The sequence below is a fragment of the Phaethon lepturus genome, unplaced genomic scaffold (genome assembly GCF_000687285.1).
Source record: "Phaethon lepturus isolate BGI_N335 unplaced genomic scaffold, ASM68728v1 scaffold97, whole genome shotgun sequence".
NCBI classification, from domain to species: domain Eukaryota; kingdom Metazoa; phylum Chordata; class Aves; order Phaethontiformes; family Phaethontidae; genus Phaethon; species Phaethon lepturus.
The window spans coordinates 49,164-74,381 of record NW_010553870.1 but is presented as its reverse complement, the minus strand read 5'-3'; the positions used below and the strand labels follow the sequence as shown (position 1 = coordinate 74,381).

The 25,218-nt window shown below is 39.6% G+C and overlaps 1 protein-coding gene across 1 annotated transcript in view; it reads left to right on the top strand.

The window, feature by feature from the left end:
- The window catches only part of GABRA4 (gamma-aminobutyric acid (GABA) A receptor, alpha 4), a gene marked incomplete at its 5' end in the record, with an annotated part of 28,708 nt that extends 6,007 nt beyond the window's left edge, over positions 1–22,701 (top strand). Inside the window, 3 exons of the mRNA XM_010291648.1 lie at positions 229–381; positions 3,545–3,804; positions 22,168–22,701. Coding sequence (XP_010289950.1) covers positions 229–381; positions 3,545–3,804; positions 22,168–22,701 — 947 coding nt within the window. The remainder of the gene's footprint in view (positions 1–228; positions 382–3,544; positions 3,805–22,167) is intronic.
- Between the last annotated feature and the right edge of the window lie 2,517 nt (positions 22,702–25,218).

Genomic DNA, 25,218 nt, shown 5'->3' with positions numbered 1-25,218 from the left:
TATCTTTTATAGTAGCTTCAGAATGGCACTGGAAGGACTTACTACTTCCAGGATTTTTTGTTTAAAACTTTTATTAATTCGTGTATCTAATGAACACAGCTTTCTATATATGCTAAGTGGTATGAATAGTATCATCTTAAACAATCCTAGCTGATAGTCTGAAACAGTTATGCTGCAACAAAAATTTTTTGCACAGTCAGAAAAATGATTTTGTTTTTGTGTTTTTAGGTGAATATATTGTTATGACAGTTTACTTCCACCTCAGACGGAAAATGGGTTATTTTATGATTCAGACCTATATCCCATGCATTATGACCGTGATCCTTTCTCAAGTTTCATTTTGGATAAATAAGGAATCTGTTCCAGCTAGAACTGTGTTTGGTAATTATTTCTTTTTTTTTCCTCGTACTTCCTCTTTTAACGACCTTCACTAGGATAGGCTTTTTTAGTGCGTTGGGGTGTACTGCCTCTGCACTAGTGCAGAAACGAGGGAATAACGTAAATTCAGAGGAATTGTTGCTGTCAATGTGAGAAGACTGTTGTTATGTGAATCCTCGGAATCTCAAGAGAAACGTGGAATATTTAACCGCAGGTGACACAGTGGGGATTCTACCGGCTTGGGGGAGCAAACTGGGAAGACCTGGCCCTGAGTAATTCAGTCAAGTCCTTAGTCCACATCCAGAGCAGTTTTATCCTCCAGCGGACAGTAGTGTAATTACTTGGAAGTCACACCTTCTAAAATCCTTTTAAAATAGTTGGGAGCGTGCGAGATCTGCAGATGTCTTCTTACGAGATATCTGTGTCATCAGCGGAAGGCTGCTATGAGTAAGGCTTAGATCCTGTTACTGTAATTTCATCTTTAGTGCTCTTCTCTCCTTTCTGCCATTGCCATTATGAAAATGAATTAAAAAAGCCAAATGATCGCAAGATATTGAAACTGCCCTCACCAAAATACAGCTGGAATGAGATGCTACAGTGAACTCTGAAAACAGAAAACAAAAAAGCTTCTGTGGAAGACAAAGCGTAAGAAATTAAATGGAAATAAGATCCCTAACAAAGTAGTAGAACAAAGACATTCTAAAAAGCAGTCTTTATAGAGCAATGTCTTGAGTTTATAATGTACTGTAGTCAAAAGCAGGACTAATCAGGAAGAGAATGTTCTACAAAAAGCCTTTCTATAGATAGATAGATGCTGGCGAGAGTGATAGGAATTAATGTTTCTACGTGACTGCCCATTCAAACATGTAAGTAGAGTCTGAACACTGCTTAGTACCACAAGTTAGAGATGGTTAATGATCAGTTGTAGGAAAAACAACCTGTAAGCCTAATAAGAACCCTGCTAGCTCTCAACTCCGGCTTTATGTTAAGCAAACTAGTATATAACTCCACATGCCTTTGCAGTGATGTTGACTAATAGTACTTTTTTTGAAGGGAGTATTGCCATAAACTGAAAAGGTAGAATCTGTACTTACACACAAAATGTGATAATTGAAAATGTGAAAATTATAAAGCAACAGATGTAATATATGAAAACAAATAAGACATCCACTAAGTTACGGATAAGTCTCTGAAACACCTTTGAAAACAAGTGGCTTAAAGTATGGCTAAAGGTATCTTTTTAGTTTTCTGACAAATTCCAATAGGGACCTTGTTTTCTAAAGGTTTTCTTAAAAGAAGATAAAAATGTTCCAGGCAAGAGATGGGAATGAAGCCAGAATTCCTGCTATGGTACCAGCTTTCTAGAGGAACTGTCAGAAGAGGCTAACCAAAAGATCTTTCTATTGGGCACTGCATGATTAGGGAAAACTTGGCAAAGGTAGTAGAGGAAGGGTACACAAGGATCTAAGGTACATGATTTCTGCAGTCAGAGCTTCAGACACCTGAACCTGGTGGTTGTGGGAGATTGGGGTTTCTTAGAGGAAAGACAGTGGTAATTTTAAAACAAGTTTTTAACAATTTTTATATTAAAATACTCTTACAATGATTTTTATATGGTTATGTGCATTTCTTATCAGAAGCTGGCAAGTATTTAGCTCTGGACAATTAGAGTTCATGTGTATCTATAATATTTTTTACCAGAACTTAATTCCCTGCCCTGTAAAGCCCTATGGCACGTATCCAGGGGCAGTTGCAGTGGCAACCGCAAGCCTTCCAGAAGAATGATTTAATAGGGGGAAATCTGATAAAGACTGTGGCAGTAAACTATAATACTGTCATGGCCTCTCCTCTCCTCCTTGTTTTTGAGGAATGGTTGGTCATTCAAGTCACTTCACCCTGTTCTTACATCTATTAAACAAATGTCTCCAGACAGACAATTCAGACAAACTACGTGCTTGAAGTGGACAAAGGTAGAATCGGGAAGGATAGGGCTAAGCAGGGACGGGTCTTTTCCAGGAAAAAAAAAACCCTCCATAATTTTTTTTTTCTCAGACTTAAAGGATTTTTAGTGGTGTGTTTTTTCAACACCTTCCCACTGAAGAAGGTTTTTGAGCTTGCATCTGTGTTTTTATCCCGCTGAGTTAGCTCTGAGATATTCTTTGTGCTTTTATGAACTGGCTATTATCTTTTTTCTTCTTCAGTAGGGGAGACTGGTTTCATTGTGTCCTGCTCTCTGTATGGCAGTGCCTAGGTGAAGCTTTTTCATATTAGATTACCCAGATGGAATACCACCATTTAGGGAATAGGGGATGTGAGGATCTTGTTGGAAAACATGCTCTTAATTGTTTTGAATTCTTCTTAGCATATGCATTTCATCTTGAATTAAAACGGGCACGGTGTTCTTTTCATAAGAGTAAGGACACCTCCATTTGTAGTCAGTCTTCCTTGAGGTTATCATGGTATGAGTTAGACAGTGTGTATTTCATTATATGCTTGGTATTTTACATTTGAATGATATGGGATATTTTGGATGAAGAAATTAAAAACCCATACCCTGGTTTTATACAGCATGTATTTGCATTTGAAGTATTAACATGAAGTGGTCATGTTTTGGCCTCAGTGTTATGCTTGTACACTTTAATTAAAAAGTTGGTTTTTCAGAAGATGAAATTCTAATTAAGTTTCATCGGTCGACTAGTAGCAGAAGGGTTTAGAAGATAAGATGATGGTTTGCTAATGAACAGAGCTGTTAACATAACATTCTATTTTTCCTTAGTACCAAAATAATTTACCATGACTTAGTGGCACCTGGATTACAAGTGGGATCAGAGGAACAGATACAGAGTAATAGGTGGCATTCTGAACCCATTAAAGGAAAAATGATGTCTTTGTTGCAATCTGAGGAGCACTCCACTATTTAACAACTATTTGAAATTATGTTCAAATGTTTAGAAAATAACTTGTAAGAAATTTTACTGGTTAACTGTTTTGTGTGCATAGCTGCTCATAGACATACGGTAGTTGCCATGACTTAAATCTAATGCATCATTCGCAAGCAGCAAAGAAGGACTCCTAAGTGATTTAAAATTCTTTGCTTGAAGCTGCTTGCCTATTCTCATGCTGACTTACTTGAATTCAGCAGTGCTTTTGCTTTGTTTCTTTGAAGGAATAACCACAGTGTTGACAATGACAACACTGAGCATCAGTGCAAGACATTCGCTGCCAAAAGTATCCTATGCTACTGCCATGGACTGGTTCATAGCGGTCTGCTTTGCTTTTGTGTTCTCTGCTCTCATTGAGTTTGCTGCTGTCAACTATTTTACTAATATTCAAATGGAAAAAGCCAAAAGGAAGACAGTAAAATCCCTCCTTGAATTTCCAGTTGCTCCAATACAAAGAGAAAGAAGTACAGAAGAGACGCTTATGGTATGTTTTCAGTTTATACAAATATTTTCCATATTTTTGTAGCATTTCTCAGTAAAAACAGGCTTTTAACTTTCTCCCAGGTTCCCTCTGAGCTAATGATGCCATGCAAGTCAGCATAATGGAAGACTAATGCTACACCATATTCAATGATAAAATCCTGTAAAACATTATTTAATTTTTAGTTGCAGTATTGTGTTAACCTGGGGGAGAGGAGGAGGTTGTATCCAACCATACCTGCAGCCTCTTCTATATTCAGTTGCGTTTTGGTGAAGGTCGGTTAGGATGGGTATCTTTAAGAAACTCCCCTTTCGCACATTGATTCTGATTGGACTGATTATACAGGACGAGATATTATGGATTATAAGGACAGCATGTTATCTTACGTGGCTGAGGTCTTTAATGAATTAAAATATGCAGTTCTACCTTGGAGCATTTCCCTGGACATCACAGTTCTCCTTCTATTGCATGTATCTAGAGTTTTATTTCTTAGTCAGTTACAATTTCAGGAATTTTTAAAGAATGCTGGATGAAACCTTTGTGTCCACCATAGATTTAATTTTTATGTAACTTACGTATCTTTGCACAAGAGCTCACCTCAACTCCTGAGCGTGTTTTGGGACTCTGTTTAACAAAACACTTTCCAACTTTCATAGTGCTTTCATTTCATTTCATTTCAACTTTCATTAAGTGTGACTTCTGTGGCAGCTATCTTAGCGTGCGGACCAGTTAATAAAAGTTCAATCTCATTTCCAGTTGAGCTCACTGGTGATTCTCCTTTCCTCCCTTTTCCCATTCCCATATGCTTACTCTCTGCTGCATCGCTCCTTTTATTCTTGAGACATGTAGCTAATAAAGTCATTACAGCACTTGCACTGGCCATGTTGTAGACCAGTAATTCCCAGCCATGGCTGGCTCTCTTGGCAACACCACTCAAGAAGTAAGATGCTGACAGCAGCGTGGTAATTTACTCTTCCTGTCAGGCTGACTTTCTAATTTCCTTTGACTGAGCCATGATTTAAGAACCACTGGTTTAGACTAACTCTTGGTAATTTTGTCTTCTGTCTCTTTTCCCATCTCATTTGACTCCTTCCCTATTTATCTGCCTTTTTTTTTTTTTTTTTTTTGCATTCCCACCTCTTCCATTTGATATCGCTGCTAAGCTGCTGTCCACCCACCTCCATTTTTCTTCCTTTTCTTTGGTCTCCTACCATAGATGATTACTGTTTTCAGTCTCCTGACTGTGGTGTTCCGCTAGCTCCCATTTCTGCTTAAAAGGATGGATGTGCTCCTGAAGAGTTTGTTACCTGTCACTCTGTTGGCTGCTAGTAAGAGAGGGGAACAAGAAAAAGTATGCTTATAGTAGTGTGTAGTTCATCTGGTACGTAGAGGTATTAGTGCCGTTGGTTTATGCTAAGCTTCTTGGTTGTACAGCATGCAGTTTAGTGTCTCGGGCACGCCAGGGCACTCGCTGCTTTTGGTGATAGTCGGGTTTTACTTGGGTCGATAGGAAAATAAATGTCATAAGAACAGTTTTATCCTAAGTTTATTTGTAAGATTTGATTAAAACAAAAAGAAAAATAGTAATTTTCTCGGGTAGCAATGATGGAGGCTTAACAAAACTGTTTTGATTCATGATCAGAATTGCTGTAAGTCAGTCTTGTATCATGCTTAGCCATTTACACACATGTTTTGGAGAAACTTCTCTTTCTCTCTTTTTTTCCTGTTCTTTCTTTTTTCTTTCTTTTTTTTTTTTTTTAACAGCAGCAACAACAGAACACACACAGCTTCACCCAACTCAAAAGCTAGGTAAAATGAGATGTGAACAATTATATTCCACTGCTTGCTTAATACCTCTGTGATAAACATGGTAGTGTGCTTACAGGTTTGGGGATCTTGAAAGCACTCAAGGGAGCTGTCTACTTTTTTGAAGGGTTAATGTTATGAGTATGTCTGGTAAAATGAGATGTGAACAATTATATTCCACTGCTTGCTTAATACCTCTGTGATAAACATGGTAGTGTGCTTACAGGTTTGGGGATCTTGAAAGCACTCTAAGGGGGCTGTCTACTTTTTTGAATGGTTAATGTTATGAGTATGTCTGAGTGATAAAGTTGATTGTACCTTGAACTGTTTCTTTGTTTTGTTTTGTTTTGTTTTTTATGGCTTTTTCTCTAATTCTGCCTATGCTAAGACTTGAGTCTTTGCTCTTTCAGGACAGGCAATCAGGGTGAGCCCACAAGTGCTGTTACAAAGGCTTAGCTATCAAGCAGTCCTTTCCGTGACTAGAGGATGACTTCTCTTCTGGTCTCCTGCTGCGCTGAGAACAGAAGCTGAGCTGGCTGTTCCAATTCGTTAGTGCTAATATGGCCGTTAGACTCTGCCTTCCAACTTGACATGTAATATATTAAAATTTTTAGTTTTACTTATAAAAGGCTAATCTAGAATTTTCTTATGTCTTATTATGAATCTCATTATTTTTTTCTGCACATATACTGTCTAATCAGTGCTGATTTACCAGAGATAACAGAATCTCAGCTTCCCTGTGAGTTTGTGGTACACAAAGAATGCAGGACAGTAGCCTGACTGTAGCATGTAATCTGTAAGCATTGTTTCTTAAACATAAACACTACACATTTTGTCTCCATAGCTAAATGACAGCGTTTGATTTCCTAAGCTAGTTGGTGTTTAAAAAAAGTCTGTACTACGTTGCCACTGTTGCGGTAGAAATTCTGTTGTTAGCAATACAATTGCCAGAGCTCCAGAAAAAAATTATTTTAAACTTGATTTTTTTTTCAAACAGACTTTGCCTAATCTGGTAAATTTGCCAGTCTCCCAAAATTAAAAATTTTCACTTAGCCCAGGGAGGAAGTGTGCATATCCTGAGAGTTAGTGTGTAGATTGGAAAAGAAGATGCCTGAATACCTAAACCCTACAGTTTTTTCTAATGCATATCTCACCATTTGCAGCCTGCTTTGGACCTTCTGCTGTTTGGAGGGGAAGATCCCTCTCTTATGCCTGTTAGCCCAGTACTTTTGCCTGCCTTGAAATGGCATACTGCTGGCTGTGCTGGCTCTTCATAGTTGAGATCCCATCTGTAAAAGGTCCCTTGAAAACAAGAAAAATACAGAGCAATTGAGGCTGTTAAGAAAAGCAAACAAGGTGATATTATACTTTTAAATGAACGTTTCATTTATGGGCTGTTGATTCTGCATTAATCATTGGATGGTTATGTGCATTTGATTTCTGCCCTCCTTCCCCCCCCCACCTCCAATTATCTTAGAGGGATTCTAGGAGGGAGTGAGTTGGGCTATGAAACTGGGTTCCCTATAGAACATGGGGATTTTACTGTCTGATAATACCAGAAATTAGGCATATTAATAGTAAAGTTTGGTAAAAACAAGATCAGTTGCACAGAGTTGTAAGTCCTTTTTTGACGTGCATGAGTTTGTCCCATTTCTGACCATAGAATTAAAGTAGGTTTTCTATATTGAATCAATTCATATATTACCTACACTAATTAGAATTCTTGGTGGTAGGTTGTTATTTTCTTTTCAGTCAAAAACACTTTTCCAATTGCCTTAGATCAAAGGCAACTCCTGTCATGATCAAATGATCTGGGATGTGTTCATTCATATTATATATTTCTTCACCACAATCAATACATCTTTACAGTAGCAAACGTGGACTGTATGCTTTTCTCAGTTACTCTCTTGTGTGATTATATTTACTTTTTGGAGACACATGATGGGTGTGACTGATCAATATATTGATTACAGTAAACATTAAATGAATTTCAGCAGCTGGCTAAGTAATCTGAACTGTGTTAATTCCAACAAAAAATCCTGGTGTCAAGCTAATTTACTGGGCTGGGGGAAGCAGGAGTGAGCCTGTAGTGCCTGCAAACGCAATGTGTGCTCCTCTATCACTTGAGTTGGTTTTAGCCATGGTATTATTCAACCTCTTTTTACCTTCCTCCCCCTCCCTGCCTCATTTCAACTCTTTCTTCTTGTTGCCTATAACTTTCTGATACAAACGTAATGTGTTTCCATAAGGAGTGCAGTTCTGCAGTAGACATCCTATGAGTAGGACCTGAGCTTGTCTGAGATCTGTCTTGAGTTCTCAAGGGACTTGGACAGCCTTATTCACCCCTCCTGTCAGCCACAACAAGATAGCACTGGATTCTGTCTAAGCCAAGGCAGATGACTTGCATGATGGTCTCCTGTGATATCCTTGTCTTGGGAGCAAGTTAAAATGCTTTCACATTAGAAGGAATGAACCTGTCCCTAAATGTTCTGAACTCCTTTCTTTAGTAAAAGCAGAAGTGTTGTTGCAAGTCAGCGTGTGATGGTAATGAATGATTTATAGTTTGTTATTGGACTCCTGAGTCTATTTCTATGCTTCTGCACTATTTCCTTTTCACTATATTCCTATGAAGTTTATTTTTAAAGACCTACACAATTTTGGAGATGAAGGATGCTACTGAAAAATGGTCTTCAAAAAATAGGTTCCTGAACACTGTTAACATGAGCTTCAACCTCAGCAATTTGTTAAAATAGTGTGAAAGTTGGAAAAAACAGGTCAGACTCAAATGAACCTTTTGAATGGCATAATTTCTTCAAACTTATAACAAATAGATGGTAACTCTCAAACTTTCTTCCTCTTTTCTGAAGCCAGTTAACTGTGACATTGTCTTTAGTAAGCCCTGTAGCATCTAATGGAGGAACTCAAAGGTCAAACTCTTCAGTGCAGTGTAGGTGCATGCTCCTTTCCTTACCAGGAGCATCCATGCTGGGCTGATATGTGGCTGGCATGTACCTGACAAGTTTACAAGCAACATTGTCATGTGGGCAACTTGCGTGCGTACATACGTCATTAAGATGTGTTTTTCTGTGGTGGGGAGTACTTGCCTTTTAGTCATATGACGGACAGAGCTCAAGTTACATGATGGGGGGGTAAGGGGAGGGGCAGAGACCCTTTGGCAGCATTTGGTTAACAAATACCTGGAGCAATTAGTCTCTGTGCCCAACTCTGTGCCCTGTCTTGTGACTTCCAGAGCAAGAACTGGGCCAGATGAATTGCTCTGATGGGCTGTGTCAATCCAGAGGCCATAGGCTGGATGCTTCTTTTTTTAGCGTGTGTGTGTGCGCCATTTTTTTGTTCTTAATCCTTGAAGTTGATTAAGGCTGAAATGTGTCTAAGGCCTAGACTGTAAATGAAAGTGGAAATTTTAGCCTTTGAACCAAAACTTCTTTTTGAATATGTAGGCATATTCTGTAATGGAGAGGTCCATAACATGTACCATATCTAGAGTAGTACCACTTAATTTCTTTCCTTCTTCCTTGGACCAGTAGAATAATAGCTTCCCCTGTCCCAGCAAATAGAGAAGTGGAGCTAAACCCACTTCCCTCATATGTGGAGGGAGTTACCTGAAGAGCAGCTAGATCTTAATGGCAGTATTTGGACCACGAGGTGACGTTCTGTTTACTGAATTACTTACGTGGATGTGTAGCCTACCTCCTCTGTGTGACCTGAATAGTCCTGCAGTTGGAACACCATTACAGTTTTTAAATATAATAACAATTTTTTTCCGCTTCACTGCTTCTCAACTGCTTAGGATATCATGGTTCAGGGTTTTTTTAGGGCAGTGGCATTTAAAACTCAGATCCTAATGAGGGACTTCAGGTTCAGATATGTAGAGTTCATGCAAATATAAGGACAGGACCATACAAAGGGAGGATGCTGTGCCATGTGAATAATTTCTTTGACATGTCAACAATTTTCTGTCACTGTAGCTTCATCAGTCAATATTTTTGCTATTGATGATTTACAGTCATAATATGCTAGCAACATGTTCAAGTAGGATGAGAGTGGATGCAGGTCATGAACAACTGGCACGTTTTGTACTGAACGCTATTTGAAAGATAGGAGAGAATGACTACCTGGGGTAAGGCTGCAGTGGTTTAGTGGGAACTTTGAATGCCTGGATACCTGAAGATAAAAAAGATCCAAAATAGTTCTTCAAATATTTTATTAGCTGTGATGCTCAGGTACAATGTTCCCTCCCTCCCCCCTTTTCTTTTTTTAATTGCTTGCTTGGTTTTGTTTGGGATTTTTTGTTGTTGTTTGTGTTTGTGGTTTTTTTTTACTTGGTTTGCTAGACTTACATAGTCCTACCAAGCAACTGGCACTACTCACAACGTATAAAGCTAAGTATGTGCTCAAACAATCAGATTGGGGCATAAATGTGGGGGGTACAATTTAAAATAGTTCTCTTAATATTTCACATAGCATGTCTTTCTAAATAGCACAAATTAAAGTGTTACGTTAAGAATTTTGATCTCTTTCCAAGAATATAATATTGCTTTACCTTTTAACATGGTTGAGTTGTGGAATAAATTTGCACTGGAAATAGAAACATTTATCTACTGCAAAATGAGCAGAGTAATTACTGGAAGTTTGCAATGTAGTATTAGGTTTGAGGCTAGATTCTGATCCAACTTAACTGTGATGTAAACTGCATTGAATGCCAGAATTCAGTTACAATGAAGGTAAAAAATGGCTGGGTGTTGATAAAACAAACAAAACCGTTGGAATTCGAAGTTGGGGGATGAGTTGTTTTCTTACTGATAGTGGAAATGTTTTTTGTTTGTTTGTTTGTTTGTGTTTGTTTTTTTGTTGATATGCACAAAAAAGCAGGAGTTTAATTTCAACACCTGACTTAATAACTAAACAAGTAATCCTGCCAGAGTGCTGTCTCCTCCAAGCCTTGCTAGGAAATGCAGTAATTGCTCACTGTTCAATTTTCTATGAGTATTACAATGAACTACCACAATAGTGGGCAAGGGAATATGAGGGATATGCTCTGCTGTTTTTCATCTGATGCTCAAATACCTGACAGTGTTTACTGTAGTTACTGGAAGACTTAATTTAAATGGTATTAGGATAAGGCTTTTATTTTGGAAATCTACTGCTGGTCTACCGAAAAGAGACAATCCTTATGGTTTTGTCATTAGAATAAGTAATATAATCCTGTTTACCGTGAAAATAACTTCTATTAATAATGTCAGTCGCAGATGTTAGGCAAGGTCTTGTACTGATCTAATTGCAATTTCCTCCTTTTTTCTTTTTTTTCTTTTTTCTTTTTTTTTTTTCTTTTTTTTTTTGTATAGGCAAACATTCAGTATTCAAAAAAAAATGTTGTAGCGTTTTGGAAATGCTAAGTCAGAATAAACCTGTATGGTGACGGGGGTAAGATTTTCAGATTGGTCAGCATCCCTTATAATGCAAATTGTCAGGGAGTCTGTAGTTTTCATTACGATGATGAGTAAAAAATGATGCCTTTGAACACAAGACTCTCCATATTTTCTGCTTAAACCTTCTTCTGTATTTATATTTAAATTTCAGTTTTGTTTCCCCTCTGCAAAGAGTTTTCAATACTAGTGAGCCCAATGACACCAAATTGCAATTGAGTTTCACAGCTGTGTGTGAGATTTCTAGCTGACTTCATTTTTACACTGGGAAAATTGGAGTCAGAAGAAATAAACGTCTAGAGGTTTGGGAAAATCTATGAGGCAATGAGTGTTCAAGGCATTTTCGGCAAACTACTGAAGCAAATTTAACTACAGCTTTAAGGTCACCGAAAATTGAAAGATACAGAAAATAATGAAGATCTTTGGTCCCTATTCAGCTGTTCTTTTTCCTTTCATAAATGGTATACAGAGCACCTCCACAGCTGGTGAGCACACAACCTATCCTAACAGATTTATTTCCTCCCCTCCCCATAGTTATGTTTTCAGTTCTTTAATTTTTGTCATGTTATAAATGAAATCTTTAAGAATTGTGCACACCAGTGCTTAAGAACCATATACTTACATATAGATACATACGTACATGTACCATACAGGTGGATGGTTTATATGGCATAAATTTAGCATCCATTTTTGGGGAAAAAAAAAAAAACAAACGGAACACCAAAACAACAAGACCTTCTAATTTATGTCTCTACAACCTTGAATTCACTTTTCTTCCACATCATGCACTTTTAGGCATGTGTAACAGTGGAATATAAGATGAAGTGCTGTTCTTACCTCTCCTCCCCTCCCATCATACGGTTCAGATAGCAAAATGAGCAGCATGGATGGTGGGCTGGCTCTTATAGCTTATCTCCCCTCACTTTTTCTCCCCAGATAATCTGAATTGCTCTTAGCACTTCTAAACCTATGCACTAGAATTCACTGTATTTTGTGGCAGGTGGAGCTTTTACTTGGTCATATTCCAGGGCTCTGTAAGTCAAAACAAAATCTCTAGTACTATTCCAGTAAAATTTTGATTGACTGGCTCTACAATGTGATGGTAAAACATGGTAGATTTCTCCTCCAAGTTGTGCATTTGCTAGCAGCACGGCAATATGGTGACTCAGTGGGATTTGGGACAAGCAGCATTATTTACACTGATGACAACATGCTACTTCCCTGGTAAATGTCAAATGGTGTGAATTTGGCAGGCTATATAATGTCCTCCCAGAAGAACAGACTGTTTTCTTAGGAAGGAATGGTAAGGATAAAAAACCACTACGGTAGCGTTTAATAGGAAAATATTACTAAATTACCACACAAACAGTTTTGATGTTGCATCTAAACAGTAAGCGATGCCAGACTTTTGGTTGCTTTAAGCCTTCCAATTTTTACATTAGGTTTTTTATTTGAATTAATTCCCAATTTGGGAAACCTATGCTTTCATATAGCACAACACTGACCTTCCTATATATTAATTTACCTGCATTTCATTGAGTGTTTAATAGTGCTGTCATGGAAGGCTCTAATCTTAATCTTGCAAAATTAACAGTGAGGCATAATGATGTTTATTTACTTCCCACTTTTCATTTCATTATAGTAACACCTCTTTGTTATATGATTGATTGTTCTAATAAACAATCAAAATTCTTCTGTGTAATTTTAAAACTGTTCTGATTGTGGTACCCTTTTCAGGGTATTTTTGTGTATGGTTGGTTGGTTGGTTAGTTTTTTGTTGTTTTTTTTGTTTTCTTTTTTTTTTGTTTGTTTTTACTTAGGGAGATTAAGTATCCAAAATGGTGATTAGGCACCTAAAAGGCTTAATTACTAAATTTCCCTGGGTAGGCATGTACAGAACTGATTTGCTGCTTCCAAAGTGTTTGTCATGCACCTTTGGTGGAAAAATACCTGCTCCGTTTCATCTGAATGGCCAGCACGGCTATTAGATACAGCTTCCCACAAACCCCATGTGGGGTGGGAGTCTGAGCAGGCTTGAGTCCTGCCCCTTCTGTCTTGGAGAAGTGTACTAGCAACCAGGCTGCTAGGTAGTCCGCAGGGTGTTAAGTTCCTACTGAAGCTGCTCTTGTTACGTTATGTGATTTCTATGGGTCCAGGGGGAAGGAGAGGAACTGATTCTGGAGACGGCTTGTCTGGGCATGCGCTGCAATGGGAGGGTGAGATTGAAGTGTGCAGAATGCAACATCTATAACAAGGGATGAGGACCACTTGTCTTAGAATATTCCAGTGGCCTGGTGGGAAAGCGCTTTAGATGTGGGAAGCCTATGTTGATATCCCTGCTACAGTCAGGGCAGATTGAGAAGAGGTCTCCTATCACCAAACCTATGTTCCCATCTTGGTTGCTGGGTTATTGTAGAGGAGGATGGAGTCTTTTTGTTTGTGTCTTTTCAGTGTGACTTTGCCCTCTAGCTTCAGGAAAGAGCTCAGAGCTGTGAGCACTGGGTACAGTTGGATGGGTGCTTCTGTAAAGGCATGTCATCTAGGCTCTGATCCTACCCAGGGCACTCCTTTCCAGCTTTGACGGCTGCTTGCTGGGTGTCGAAGCGTTAGCTTTCTCCCGCTAGGACTGGTACCTGATGATGGTGTTGTGACTTGTAAATTCTGATGTGAATTTATCCTTGAGAAAGTAGAAGCTACTGCTTTTAGGTATTGTACTGCCTCTGTCCCAGAGAGAGATACCACTTCAGTGAAATCCTGTGTGAAAGATCTGCTAAGGATCTAGAAAATGCATTGACCTGCAGCAATGAATTCGTTGTTTAAGTAAACAAATGGTGCAAAAGCAGCCCTGGGACCATGCACAACGTTGCTGTGAAGGTCTGTTGTAGGATGAGGCTGATGCAGGTCTTCTGAAGTGTCCATGTATCCAACTCCAGGACTGCTGAACTATTTTCCAAAGAGTGCTGAGGCAGATTAGAAGAATAGTTCTGAATTATATTGCAAATGCACGGCTCTAGTTTCGAAGTGTACCTGTTCATCAGCAGTTGATGATGGCTGTGCTTCCTAGTGGCCAGAGGACCTATGAAGTGGTGAGTACTCCAGATTCTCTGTTAGCTCAGGCAGTAGGTAGTGCTTGCTTTGGATTCAAATCCCAACAGAATGGATCCATCATACAAGCTATGAAGCGCTACATAGAGCATTTAACAGGCTCTAGGAAGATGCTCTTGAGTTGTGTGAAGGAGCTAACTGTACACACCTGTGTTCCTGTACCAATGCAAGGATTTCTCATGGCTTGCAGTGCTTATGTTCTTAAATACAGTCCTAAGAATAAAGTTGCCTAATGGCCTGATAATCACTTCTATCAATGCTGCACGCTCCCCAAGACCTGGCACATGACTTTTAAATCACGTCCTTGTTTGTTTTACAGATTCTAAGTTGGCCTTATGATAAGGAATATGCACTGTGGTTGTTACGAGCTCTCTTTGTTCTGTAACAAGCTTAAGTTTGTCAGTTCAGTATTGTATATTGCTGTGCTGATGATCCCCTTCCTATGAATCTCAGCTCAGCTGCTGCACGCTTCTTCAGTTCATGCTAAATTTGCAATCTTGACTTTATTGAAGTGCAAAATTGGCTTGCTTGTCAAAACCTGGTAATACATACAAAACAATCCAGTACTTTATTTTTTTGGCTCAAGTCAAGGCTTATGTAGGCTTAGAGAAAGTTTCAGAACTTCCACATTATGTGAGCAGCTGTTTATAGTGTGCAAACCTTGTTAAATATTGAAGAGTTTAGATTGACTCATATTTATGCATCATCTTAGTGCGGTAGTAAACAGCAGTATCCATCAAAGTTGAGCCTAAATGGAAAAGTAGATGATCTATGAATTGATTTTGGGCGATAGATTTGTTGTAGGATTTTTTTTGTTCCATACATTCTGTCATAGAAGCTCACCATCAAACTTGTTCCACAAATCTGCCACAGTATTTCACAATAAATTGGGTAGATTTATCCTGAAGTATGCTAACAGCATCGTTCATTGTATTACTCATGGTCAATTGCATGTGAATCCACTTGTCAAGGGAGGGATACAGCATTAATCACCACATTTTACACACGCCAGCAAGGAGGTTGGTTTAGTTATCATGTCTTCATGCCAAATAAAATGGACTTTCTGCTCTGGGATTAGCAAAAGGGCATCTTCCATCAGGACCTTTTACATAGGAAGAATTTGAATACTGAACGTATCTTTCCCCACTTCAGTTCATTTAAAGATAAAACCCATGCAACATAGCATATGATGATTAGAATTAAAGCAAGATGTCTATGCTTTTTAATACAGTAAATATCTCAAAAACTTTTTTGCATACTGCATGCTGTTTTTTTGATCATGATAAAACAGTTTCCATCTTCTCAAATAAATTTAACTTGGCAAGTCATTAACTACAAGGGACACAGCTATCCTGTATAGAATAGAGGGTTTAGATTATTTTATTGCAGATCTGCTGACTTTTTAATGGGTTGAATACCAAATTTGGTGTAAGTCCATCATGACCACACATAAATTAGAATATGTGCCTAATTTTAATATAAATTCTAATATAGTTAGGATTATTATTCAGGGTGGGCAGAACAACCAAACCCCAAATCTAAAACAGTTCTTAGCTGAAGTGCTAGGAATTACCAGTCACTTCCATGACATTTGCATTGATACCTCAGAAGGCTACATCTTTGCAAAGATCTGCCATGCTCTGCTCTGAGCTGTAAATTGTCTGATTGCATCTCTTGGTTGTAAACTGCAGTGATGTTTTTGCTTGTTTCTTTAGTTTTAGTACACAAATTCCCCAAAGAACTTGGATGTTGTAGCACGTCATCCACAGACCTGGTGGGATCTCAGTCCTACTTACATACTTGGTGCCTGAGGAGACCCAGCTCCTGCTGATACCTCAAATCCAGAATGCTGAATCCCAGCCAGATGGAACACCAGGGGAGGGGTCTTGGGATGTGTGAGCTTAGCCTTCAGGAGCTGCTGTTTACAGACAACCTGCTCCAGCTGCTTTCAACAAATAGGGAAGCAGAGGGGTGTCCCATGGTTAATAACTGGAACACTTCTGCAGGAGATGGGAGATGTGAACAGATTCAATTATTTCCTGTCTGACAGAATTTGAACCTCCTGTGTATCCCGTGGCCCCCACACTTCTCCAGTAAAGTATGCTACTGCATTGGAATTCTCTAAATCTCTGGTACTGAGCCTTTTTTTAAATTTATTTATTTTTTTTTTAAATTTGTATGGACTAAAGAAATATTCATTTGGACAGAAAGAAGGAGTGATTATCAATCTCTTCTGAAAAAGACTGGAGTCTCTATTTCCCTATGTTTTGTCAATTCCTTGGCTTTGTTAGTGCAGTCACCAATCTACCTCTGGCATGTTGTACCTTTTAGTGTCCCTAAATCAAAGTCTCAGTGATAAATGTTTTAAGTCCCATACAGGCTGAAACGTAGCTTTCTCTGTTGCCATTCTTGTGTGTTAAACATTAAATAGGAGATCAGTGCTGTAGATTCTTGTCATTAACGTATCTCAGCCAACCACAGAGCTTCCAATGAAGATGTCCTACAATCATAACAAAATATATATTCACAGAATCACTAAGGTTGGAAAGGACCTTCAAGATCATCAAGTCCAACCATTAATCCAGCACCACCGTGTCCCCTAAACCATGTCCCGAAGCACCACATCCACAAGTTTTTTGAACACTTCCAGAGATGGTGTCTCCACCACCTCCCTGGGCAGCCTATTCCAGTGCTTGACCACCCTCTCGGTGAAGAAATTTTTGCCTAGTATCCAATCTAAACCTCCCCTGGCGCAACTTGAGGCCATCTCCTCTCGTCCTATCACTAGTTACTTGGGAGAAGAGACCAACACCCTCGTTGCCACAACCCCCTTTCAGGTAGTTGTAGAGAGTGATAAGGTCTTAGATTATGGTCAGAGCTCTTGAGGACTTTGTCTATGCATGGACAAGAATTGTGATGTCAGATTGCCCAGGATTTTGAAACCCTTATCCGTAATGTTTTCCTGCCAGTTAAGATTCAGGTGCTTAATTCTCCTGGCAGGATCAATAGCAAGAAGGTTTCCTCTTGAAGGAGGATACAGCAAAGCAAAGTACTTACAGCGTGTGGTTTGGTGGTGGTTGTGAAGTGTGGAGTTGGTTGGACCAAATCAGAATGATAGGCTATTCCAAAGGAAGGTTGAGGTGTAGTTTACGTAAGGTGTAATTTACATAAGCAGTAAGTTGTTCTGTTTCGAGAAAGGTAATCTTTATCAAACGTACTAAGACTGGTGTTGCATGCTGCAATACGCTACATTTTATGGTAGTTTCCAGGCTCCCATTTTGCATTCCTGAGCTACACCACTTTAAATGTCTCACAAAAATCTCACTGAAACGTCTCCAGCAAACAGATCCTTTCTCAATCTAGAGTGAGAATGTAAAAAATGTGGACTCAGTATTTCCTGTGGAGCCCCATCTGGAGTAGCACAGTAGCTCTCTGTTGGCTAAGGATAATTGAGTGGTTTCCTGACTTGCGCTTGGAAAGGAATCTTTACTTGGATAATCCTTTCATTTCTTGGGTTGCATTTAATTTGGCTTCCATTTGATTTTCATGTTTTATTTCTTGTTTTCATGCCTTCAAACTAAAATCTACCGAAAGGCAGTACGTTTGTGTTTCTTGCTGTTTTTAAAAAGACTTAATAATAATTTTGGGAGGCAGCAAGTGCTTGATGTATGTATGTCATTTTATTGGTCAGATTGTCATTATCACAATATCCTTTTACTAGGGATACGCACCATAGCTGAAATGTCTGTGGAGTGTTTTGCTTAGTATGAAGCGAATGTTGCATTTTACTATGTTTTGCAATGTAGTAGTTAATCTGACTTCTGCTGATGTCAACAGAATTTGGTTCATTAAGGCTTCGCCATGGGATCTACCTTGTTTAACATTTTTATTAGTGACCTTGGCACAAGGTAGTAGTAGACTAGTGAAATCTTCAGATGGCATGGAGTTGTGAGATAGTATTGGTACAGAGGAAGAATAGACTAATGTAGGAAGAAATCAATGATCTTGATAACATTTAATAGAAGAGTATATAGGGTCATATGTATACAACCAATAACAAGAATTTTTACTTGAAACTTTTCAACTGGAGAAACCAAAAAGGAGAGACACCTGAGTGCTTTGGAGGAGGAGAACGAGCTATTGCCATGACATAGTCTTGAGTAAGGCAACAGTAAGAAAAGGGTGTATGAGATGAAGTGGTGGGCAATGTGCTGGTGAGGCCACCCTGAGAATGAGTGTGCCTTCTGCTCAGCTTTGACAAGGCATGGAGCTGAGTGCTCAGCACTCATTGTGTGAGTGATACAGCTGTCCTCTTAAAAAAGGGAGCAGTGAGGCAGGCTGCCTGCCTCTTGTCTTGCTGCTGCACACTGATTCTGCAAAACCTACTGGGGACAGGAGGAGCTGGAGCATGGAGGAGGAGCTGGACAGGGCTTCCGAGTGTGTAAGGTATCCAGAATATCTCCAATATTTAAGTTGCTGTCAGCACTGCTAGAGTGTTAACAGTTAATAGGCTACTCCAGCAGCAGCCAAAGCCCCTGCCTTTCCGTGTGTAATGTAGCATCTCCGTGGAACGTGCTTGTTTCAGTATGTTTCAAGGACAAGGTTCAATTCAAGAGCACAAATCCAAACCGTTGCAATGACATTATGCAAGAACATCTGGTTTTCAGTGATATGTTGTCTGTGGAGCAAGTTAGGAATAACCTTTTTTAATTTCCATGCTCTGAACACTTGGAAGGTGTTTTCCAGAGAATTAACAAAAAATGTACCTATATTTTTGGGGCTTGTTATGGAGTGCTATGTTGTGACCTTATCGCTCTCGACAGCTACCTGAAAGGGGGTTGTGGTGAGGTGGGTGTTGGTCTCTTCTCCTAAGTAACTAGTGATAGGATGAGAGGAAATGGCCTAAAGTTGCGCCAGGGGAGGTTTAGATTGGATATTAGGAAAAATTTCTTCACCAAGTGAGTAGTCAAGCATTGGAGGAGGCTGCCCAGGGAGGTGGTGGAGTCACCATCACTGAAAGCGTTCAAAAAACGTGTAGACGTGGCACTTCAGGATATGGTTAGGTGGGCTTGGTGGTGTTGGGTTGATGGTTGGAATTGATCTTATAGATATTTTCCAACCTTAGTGATTCTATGATATCTTACAGTGTTATGTATTTGGGCTTTATGTGTATGTTGTAATACTTATGAGGAAACTGGGTTTCTCTCTAAACTTAAAGTTCCTGAAGTATTGTAAGTTTTGTGTATCAGTGGCAAGAAAGAGAATGCTCAGTAAACTTTTAAACAGTTACATGTTTTGACCATTTGAAATAGTATAGATAAGGCTATTCTAAAATAATCACTATAAATGGAACATGAGTAGTGGATTAAATAGCAACAGGTCTTATTTGGTAACTTAGATGACATTTGAAGTGGGAGGAAGAGGAGGTATTATGCAAACATGTTGATGGAAACAAGTTTCCACAAAAGAAATGGAGACGACTGGAATGTGAGAAGAAGCCTGGCTGGTACCTGACCATCTTGTCAGTGTCTGTGGTTGATGATGCACAGAAGGGAAGGATACTGAGGTTGCTGTTGAAAACAGGTGATGGTACAAGTGAGTAGGAGAGTTAAATGGTGCCTGTGTGAATAGCACTTAATTCTCTGCTCTACTCTAGGGACCATTCTTTTATGTACTTGGAGTGATTGGAGATGTGGTGTTTCTATTCTTCAGCAGCACCACCTCTAAGCTACTGGTCTAATGTAGGCAGAGAGCAGGAGGGAAGTAAGACACATTTTGTTCTAGTTCCAGTGCTGATCTACTTTGCAACCCTTGTCCCAGCCCATAGTTTTTTGCTCCCCAGCAAAAATCATAAAGCTTGAGGGCTTTGTGATGGGAGAATCTTACTTAAGCAAAGCAAGGTTGTCCAAGGATCTGCACGTAGAAGGTAAAAGTCATGTCCTCTGAATGACTCTAGTGACAGCTTCTCCATAGCACAGAGCTATTGTTTTGGACAGTGAACGACAATGAGTTGCATCTGCTTAGCTTTGCAAGCCTTCAAATGACATACCTCTGTCAGGTGTTACCAAGTCTCTAGTAAATGAACTCCTGTCCTAATGGCTAAATTGAAATTATAAAATACAAGCTTGCTTTAGTATTCCTGGGTCTTGAACAACCCTAGTGTGAAAGTATCCAAATTGCACACTTGTGTGTACTTCTGTACTTCCCAAAGAGTGACTCGGACTTCTCTTTCAAACAGTGCAATTAGTGTTTCTTTCAGGAAATACCAATTTTCTCTGGTATTTATTCCAGTCCTCCGCTTCTTTGGATTGCAGATGCATAAAAATAAATAAAAGGGATTGACACGCTTCTAAGCAGGAGGGAAAACTGTGAAACCTAAGAGGGATTCTTTAATATATCAACTGTGAACTGGCAAATACATCAGCCACGAACTGGCATATATCTGTGACAACTTCAGATAAATCCAGGCCAGCAGTATTGCCAGTGACTGATTTATACTGCAATTAACAGGATTTGGGACTAGCATTCTGGCCATGGTGGGAGTCACTGGAGATGTCAAGTGATTTGATTTCTTTAAAATTGGTTTTTTCAGCTTTTTTTTCAGCTTCCATTTCTGTTTCTTTGAGCAAAACAGCGAAACACAACTGATAGAGCATACAGACATGGTTGTCACTCTTCTCACTGCTCAATGTATTAGTACCTTGAATAACATCCGAGTTATTCTCTGCTACTGCTCTGGCACTTAGCTGGAGAGAATTGCTGTGGGATGAAGGAGGGAAGAGAGATTGCTGCCCACTTTCTCTCCCTTTTCCTCGTGCCGTGAGCTTTGGCAGGGTTCTTTGGTGGGGGGAAGGGGAGCCAAAGACACAGCAGCTGCGGTGCAGGGCAATGCTTAGGAACAGCATCGTCAGAGAGATGCAAAAGGTGTGGGGTTTTTTTGATAAATGTGGTGGGTTGACGCTGGCTGGATGCCAGGTGCCCACCAAAGCCGCTCTGTCTCTCCCCATCCTCAACTGGACAGGAGGAGAAAAATGTAATGAAAGGCTCATGGGTCGAGGTAAGGACAGAAGGACATCACTCACCAATCACTGTCATGGGCAAAGCAGATGCGACTTGGGGAAATTAGTTTAATTTATTACCAATCAAATCAGTGTAGGATAATGAGAAAATAAAACCAAATCATAAAAGCACCTTCCCCCCCACCCCTCCCTTCTTCCTGGGCTCAACTTCCTTATCTGTGTTTCAGTTTCTCATCTAGCCTAATAAGTACTATTTGGCTTAAGTATATCTTTCAGAAGGACATCCAGACTTGCCTGAAGACATCAAGTGATGGAGAATTCACCAATTTTCTTAGTTAATTAATGGAAAGGAGTAGTTGATGAAAGCCTGATTTATTCACTGGTTCAATTGCAGCTGGAGAATTTATTGCATGTTGTTGATGTGAAAAAGCACTGCCTTTATTTCTGAAAGAGCAGCAATGTGGTAACTTTGGTAAATATATGCATTTTAAAAGCATCTACTCTAGAAGACAGACTAGACTTCCTAATATATGGTAGTTATGTTTCTTGAAATGCAAAGCAGAAGTAAACCCTCTTGGCTGGTAAGTTGCACCTAGAATGTTTTTATATCATCAAAGAAATAGATGAACATCAGAGAATTTTGTTTTGAGCATGAGCCTGGGAAAACAACCCCAACTCTAACCTAAGAAGCCTTTAGTTTCATGGTATTAAATTTACATAGGTACCACATCACATGGAGTGTGATGCATCAGATGTGTTCACCCTGGTATTCCAGCCACAGGTAAACGAATTCTTTGTTTATCACTTTATATGCTACTAAATCTATTTTCATGAGCATGCAGTATCTTTGTGCTTCAGGATCAAGCTACTGGTTAATTTGTGAGTAGTATTCTGATAGTCCTGGTTATAAAGTTTCCATTGCTTCTGTTTAAGTGTTTATTTTAAGAATGACTAGTTTTTGGTGTTTTTTTTTTTTTGTAACTTTGCAGAGTACAGATGCTAATTCAAATGTGAGGAAAAGAACGAATGCCACAGTACAGTCCGAAGCTGATGGTGGGAGCCGAATTGACACAAGGCACAGCTCCATCCAGCCTCCCTCTGTAGCTCAGGGGTCTTCTGACAGTACACCCCACTCCCTTTCTGCATCAAGTCCCAACCCTTTCACACGCATCAATGCATCAGAGACATTATCTTCTGCAAGAGCTACCCCTCCAGCTCCTCCTTCTACCCCAATTTTAACTGGATTTGTATCCCAGCATGCCACAGCTGGATCCCCTTCCATTCAGCATTTGCTTGGATCTAGACTGGAGCAGATTCAGACCACCACATCTAATACATTAGGAGCATCTGCAAAGCCATCTGCTGTCACACCGCCTGCTCCCCCCGCCTCACACTCTGGCACGAGTAAGATAGACAAATATGCACGCATTTTATTTCCTGTTACCTTCGGAGCATTTAACATGGTCTACTGGGTGGTGTATCTATCCAAGGATACCATGGAAAAATCGGAAAGTCTAATGTAGTTTTGCTGCTATGTAGTAGTTCCTAAATTATATTCACATTTGATGCAGAGTTTCTTCTTTTGAAACTATTTAAAAAGGTCAATAATTCTTATTTATAAAAGCTGTGTGCTACTCTCCCATTGTAAAGGCTGGAGTTATTGGGGATAATTAGTTAACTCCTACCAGAGTAACAGGTAACAGATTTGTCTTCCTCCCTTCAGCTAGCAGTGAACCATCATTCTCTTCAGACAGACTACTCTGGCTGCAGAGAGCTTGCCTTTGGGAGGAACATGCACCCAAAACAAATCAAAGGCCGAGGCGCACAGCTGTGCGGTGGAACGTATCTTGACCGCTAGGAATATGCGTGTTGATTATTACGAATCCCTGAGGCACCCGGCACTGCTGTCTGGGCACGGCGTTGCATTCTCTGAGTGCAAGGCCCATGTCCTGAATATTTTGACAGTGCTTGCTGGGAAAGGACTTTCCCTGCTATATTAAAATTGGCAGAATGGGAGGAAAAAAATGAACAGTGGAAAAAAGAAAAGAGAGTCCAGCCTGGGAGAGTGCAACTCCAGAAGAGTTATGCAAAGGAGTTGTAGAGCTCCGTATATTTTTACTAGGCATTATTTTGCGTTGCAACCTGGGAAATTCTCATTCCAAAATAAGAATGAGTAAACCTTGTAAAATCTGAAACCTGTTGTAATTCTCAAAATTGGAGTTTTTTGTTTGGTAAGGTGATCTTGAGTGTGTGATTCTTCTTTGACCTTGCTGACCAGCTTGAGTGGATTTGTTCCTAAACTACATCCATTGCGGTAGAGGAGGACCAGGCCCACAATGTTCAACTTTTTATTTTAATTCTTCCTTCTTTCCTTTGGATACTTTAACCTTGGTGGTTTTTTTTGTCTGTGTCCGTGTGTGGTCCCCCCCCGCCTTTTTTCAGTCACCTCTGATTTCTTTTGAACACATATTTTCCCCCATCCTTTATATAATGTTTGAGTTAAGTTAAATTTTCAGCACAGTTTTAAAACTGGCTTCAAAATTAAGCAACGCAAATTTTCCTGTGCTTTGAGTGCGGCCATGGCACATCTTTGAGTAAATAAAAGACACCCTTTTGTGAAGAAATGCTGTGACATAAACAAGAAAAGAAAGTTTCTAGGTGCAGCCTGGGGGGAACATGAGGTTTATTTATGGTCCTTTTGTTTCTCTTACACTATGTCATAGGTAGGTGCTTTTCTTAGGGTTTCCAATTGCAATGTGCAAGCAGGCAACTTTGTTGAAGAATTGGACAGCTTAAACCTGATAGAAATCTTGATCAGAAATGTTCTTTTCAGCAGAATGGGTGGAAGATATGCTGGCAATAAATCTAAAAATGTTTGCACGGATCCATCTGGCTAGGCAAATGGCTAACGTTTCTGTGCAGGTGACAAGTAAAAATCAAAGTCCAGATTCTCAACTGTGATCTGGCTGTGCCTTTAAAGAGTCTGGAAGTAGGTGAATCACCTTTCAGTGGACAAATCCTTAGCTTCAGTTGATTGGAATAGCAGATTGGTAGCCCATGGTCAAAGTTTTATGCTGGGGGGCAAATCAGTGTTGAGTGGTCTGTGCCCAAATAATTACGAAGTGACTGATGGAGACCACGAGCAGCTGGGGTAATTGAGAACACGCATGAGACTGCCCTAGACATGATGAGAATCAGAGTAAAAAGACCCCGGAAGGTGAAATTATGACTGTATCCCTGTATCTTTCTGTCTATCCAAGCCTCGTAGCCAGCTCATGGCTGAGAATCTGACCTTTAACTTCCAGGACCTGGGAGACTGCAAGAGATGTGTACCACAGCGTGTAGGCTGGATCCCAGGCTACTTCATGTAGAGCATTGGACTGTTGATAGAACGCACGTCTTACATGACTTTATTATGATGTAGTGATACAAACAGTAACCTTAATCTTTTTTTACTTAAGTGATGCTCTCAATAGACCAGGTATGGTACTTTTCTTCTTGTCTTTTACATGTAGAAGAGGCCTGAGCTTACAATACTCCTTAGAAAACCATTACACATGCTATGGCGCAGAACTGGAAATGGAGCATCCATGCAAGATGTCTAACTGCAGTAGTTTGCATCTTTAAATGTATCTCTAGGAGCTGTAGCAGTTTCTTCCCTAATTTGGTCGCATTATTGCAGATTGTTAGAATAGAAGATGGTCTATGAGAGATTGTTTGTTTCTTTTGTTAAGCCAGAAGAAAAAAAGTTAATCCTCTGGCAATTATTGATCATAATTGCACAAATGATAAAATATTTCTAGTATGAGGAACAACGGCCTTCTGTGTGTTGAGAACCTAGTGTTTGTGCCCGAAGTTACTGAAATTGTTCTTTGCTTTCCTCTATGACGAAACCCAAGAATGTTTTCTTTCAGGCAGAGCTTTAAATGATTCTCTAGAAACAGCTGTCTGCCTTCCACCCATCCCCATATACTGATTGTATAATCAGCTTTTTCAGTGCATTGTTCAGTAGGATCAATGCTGGTTCAGGCTATTTGACC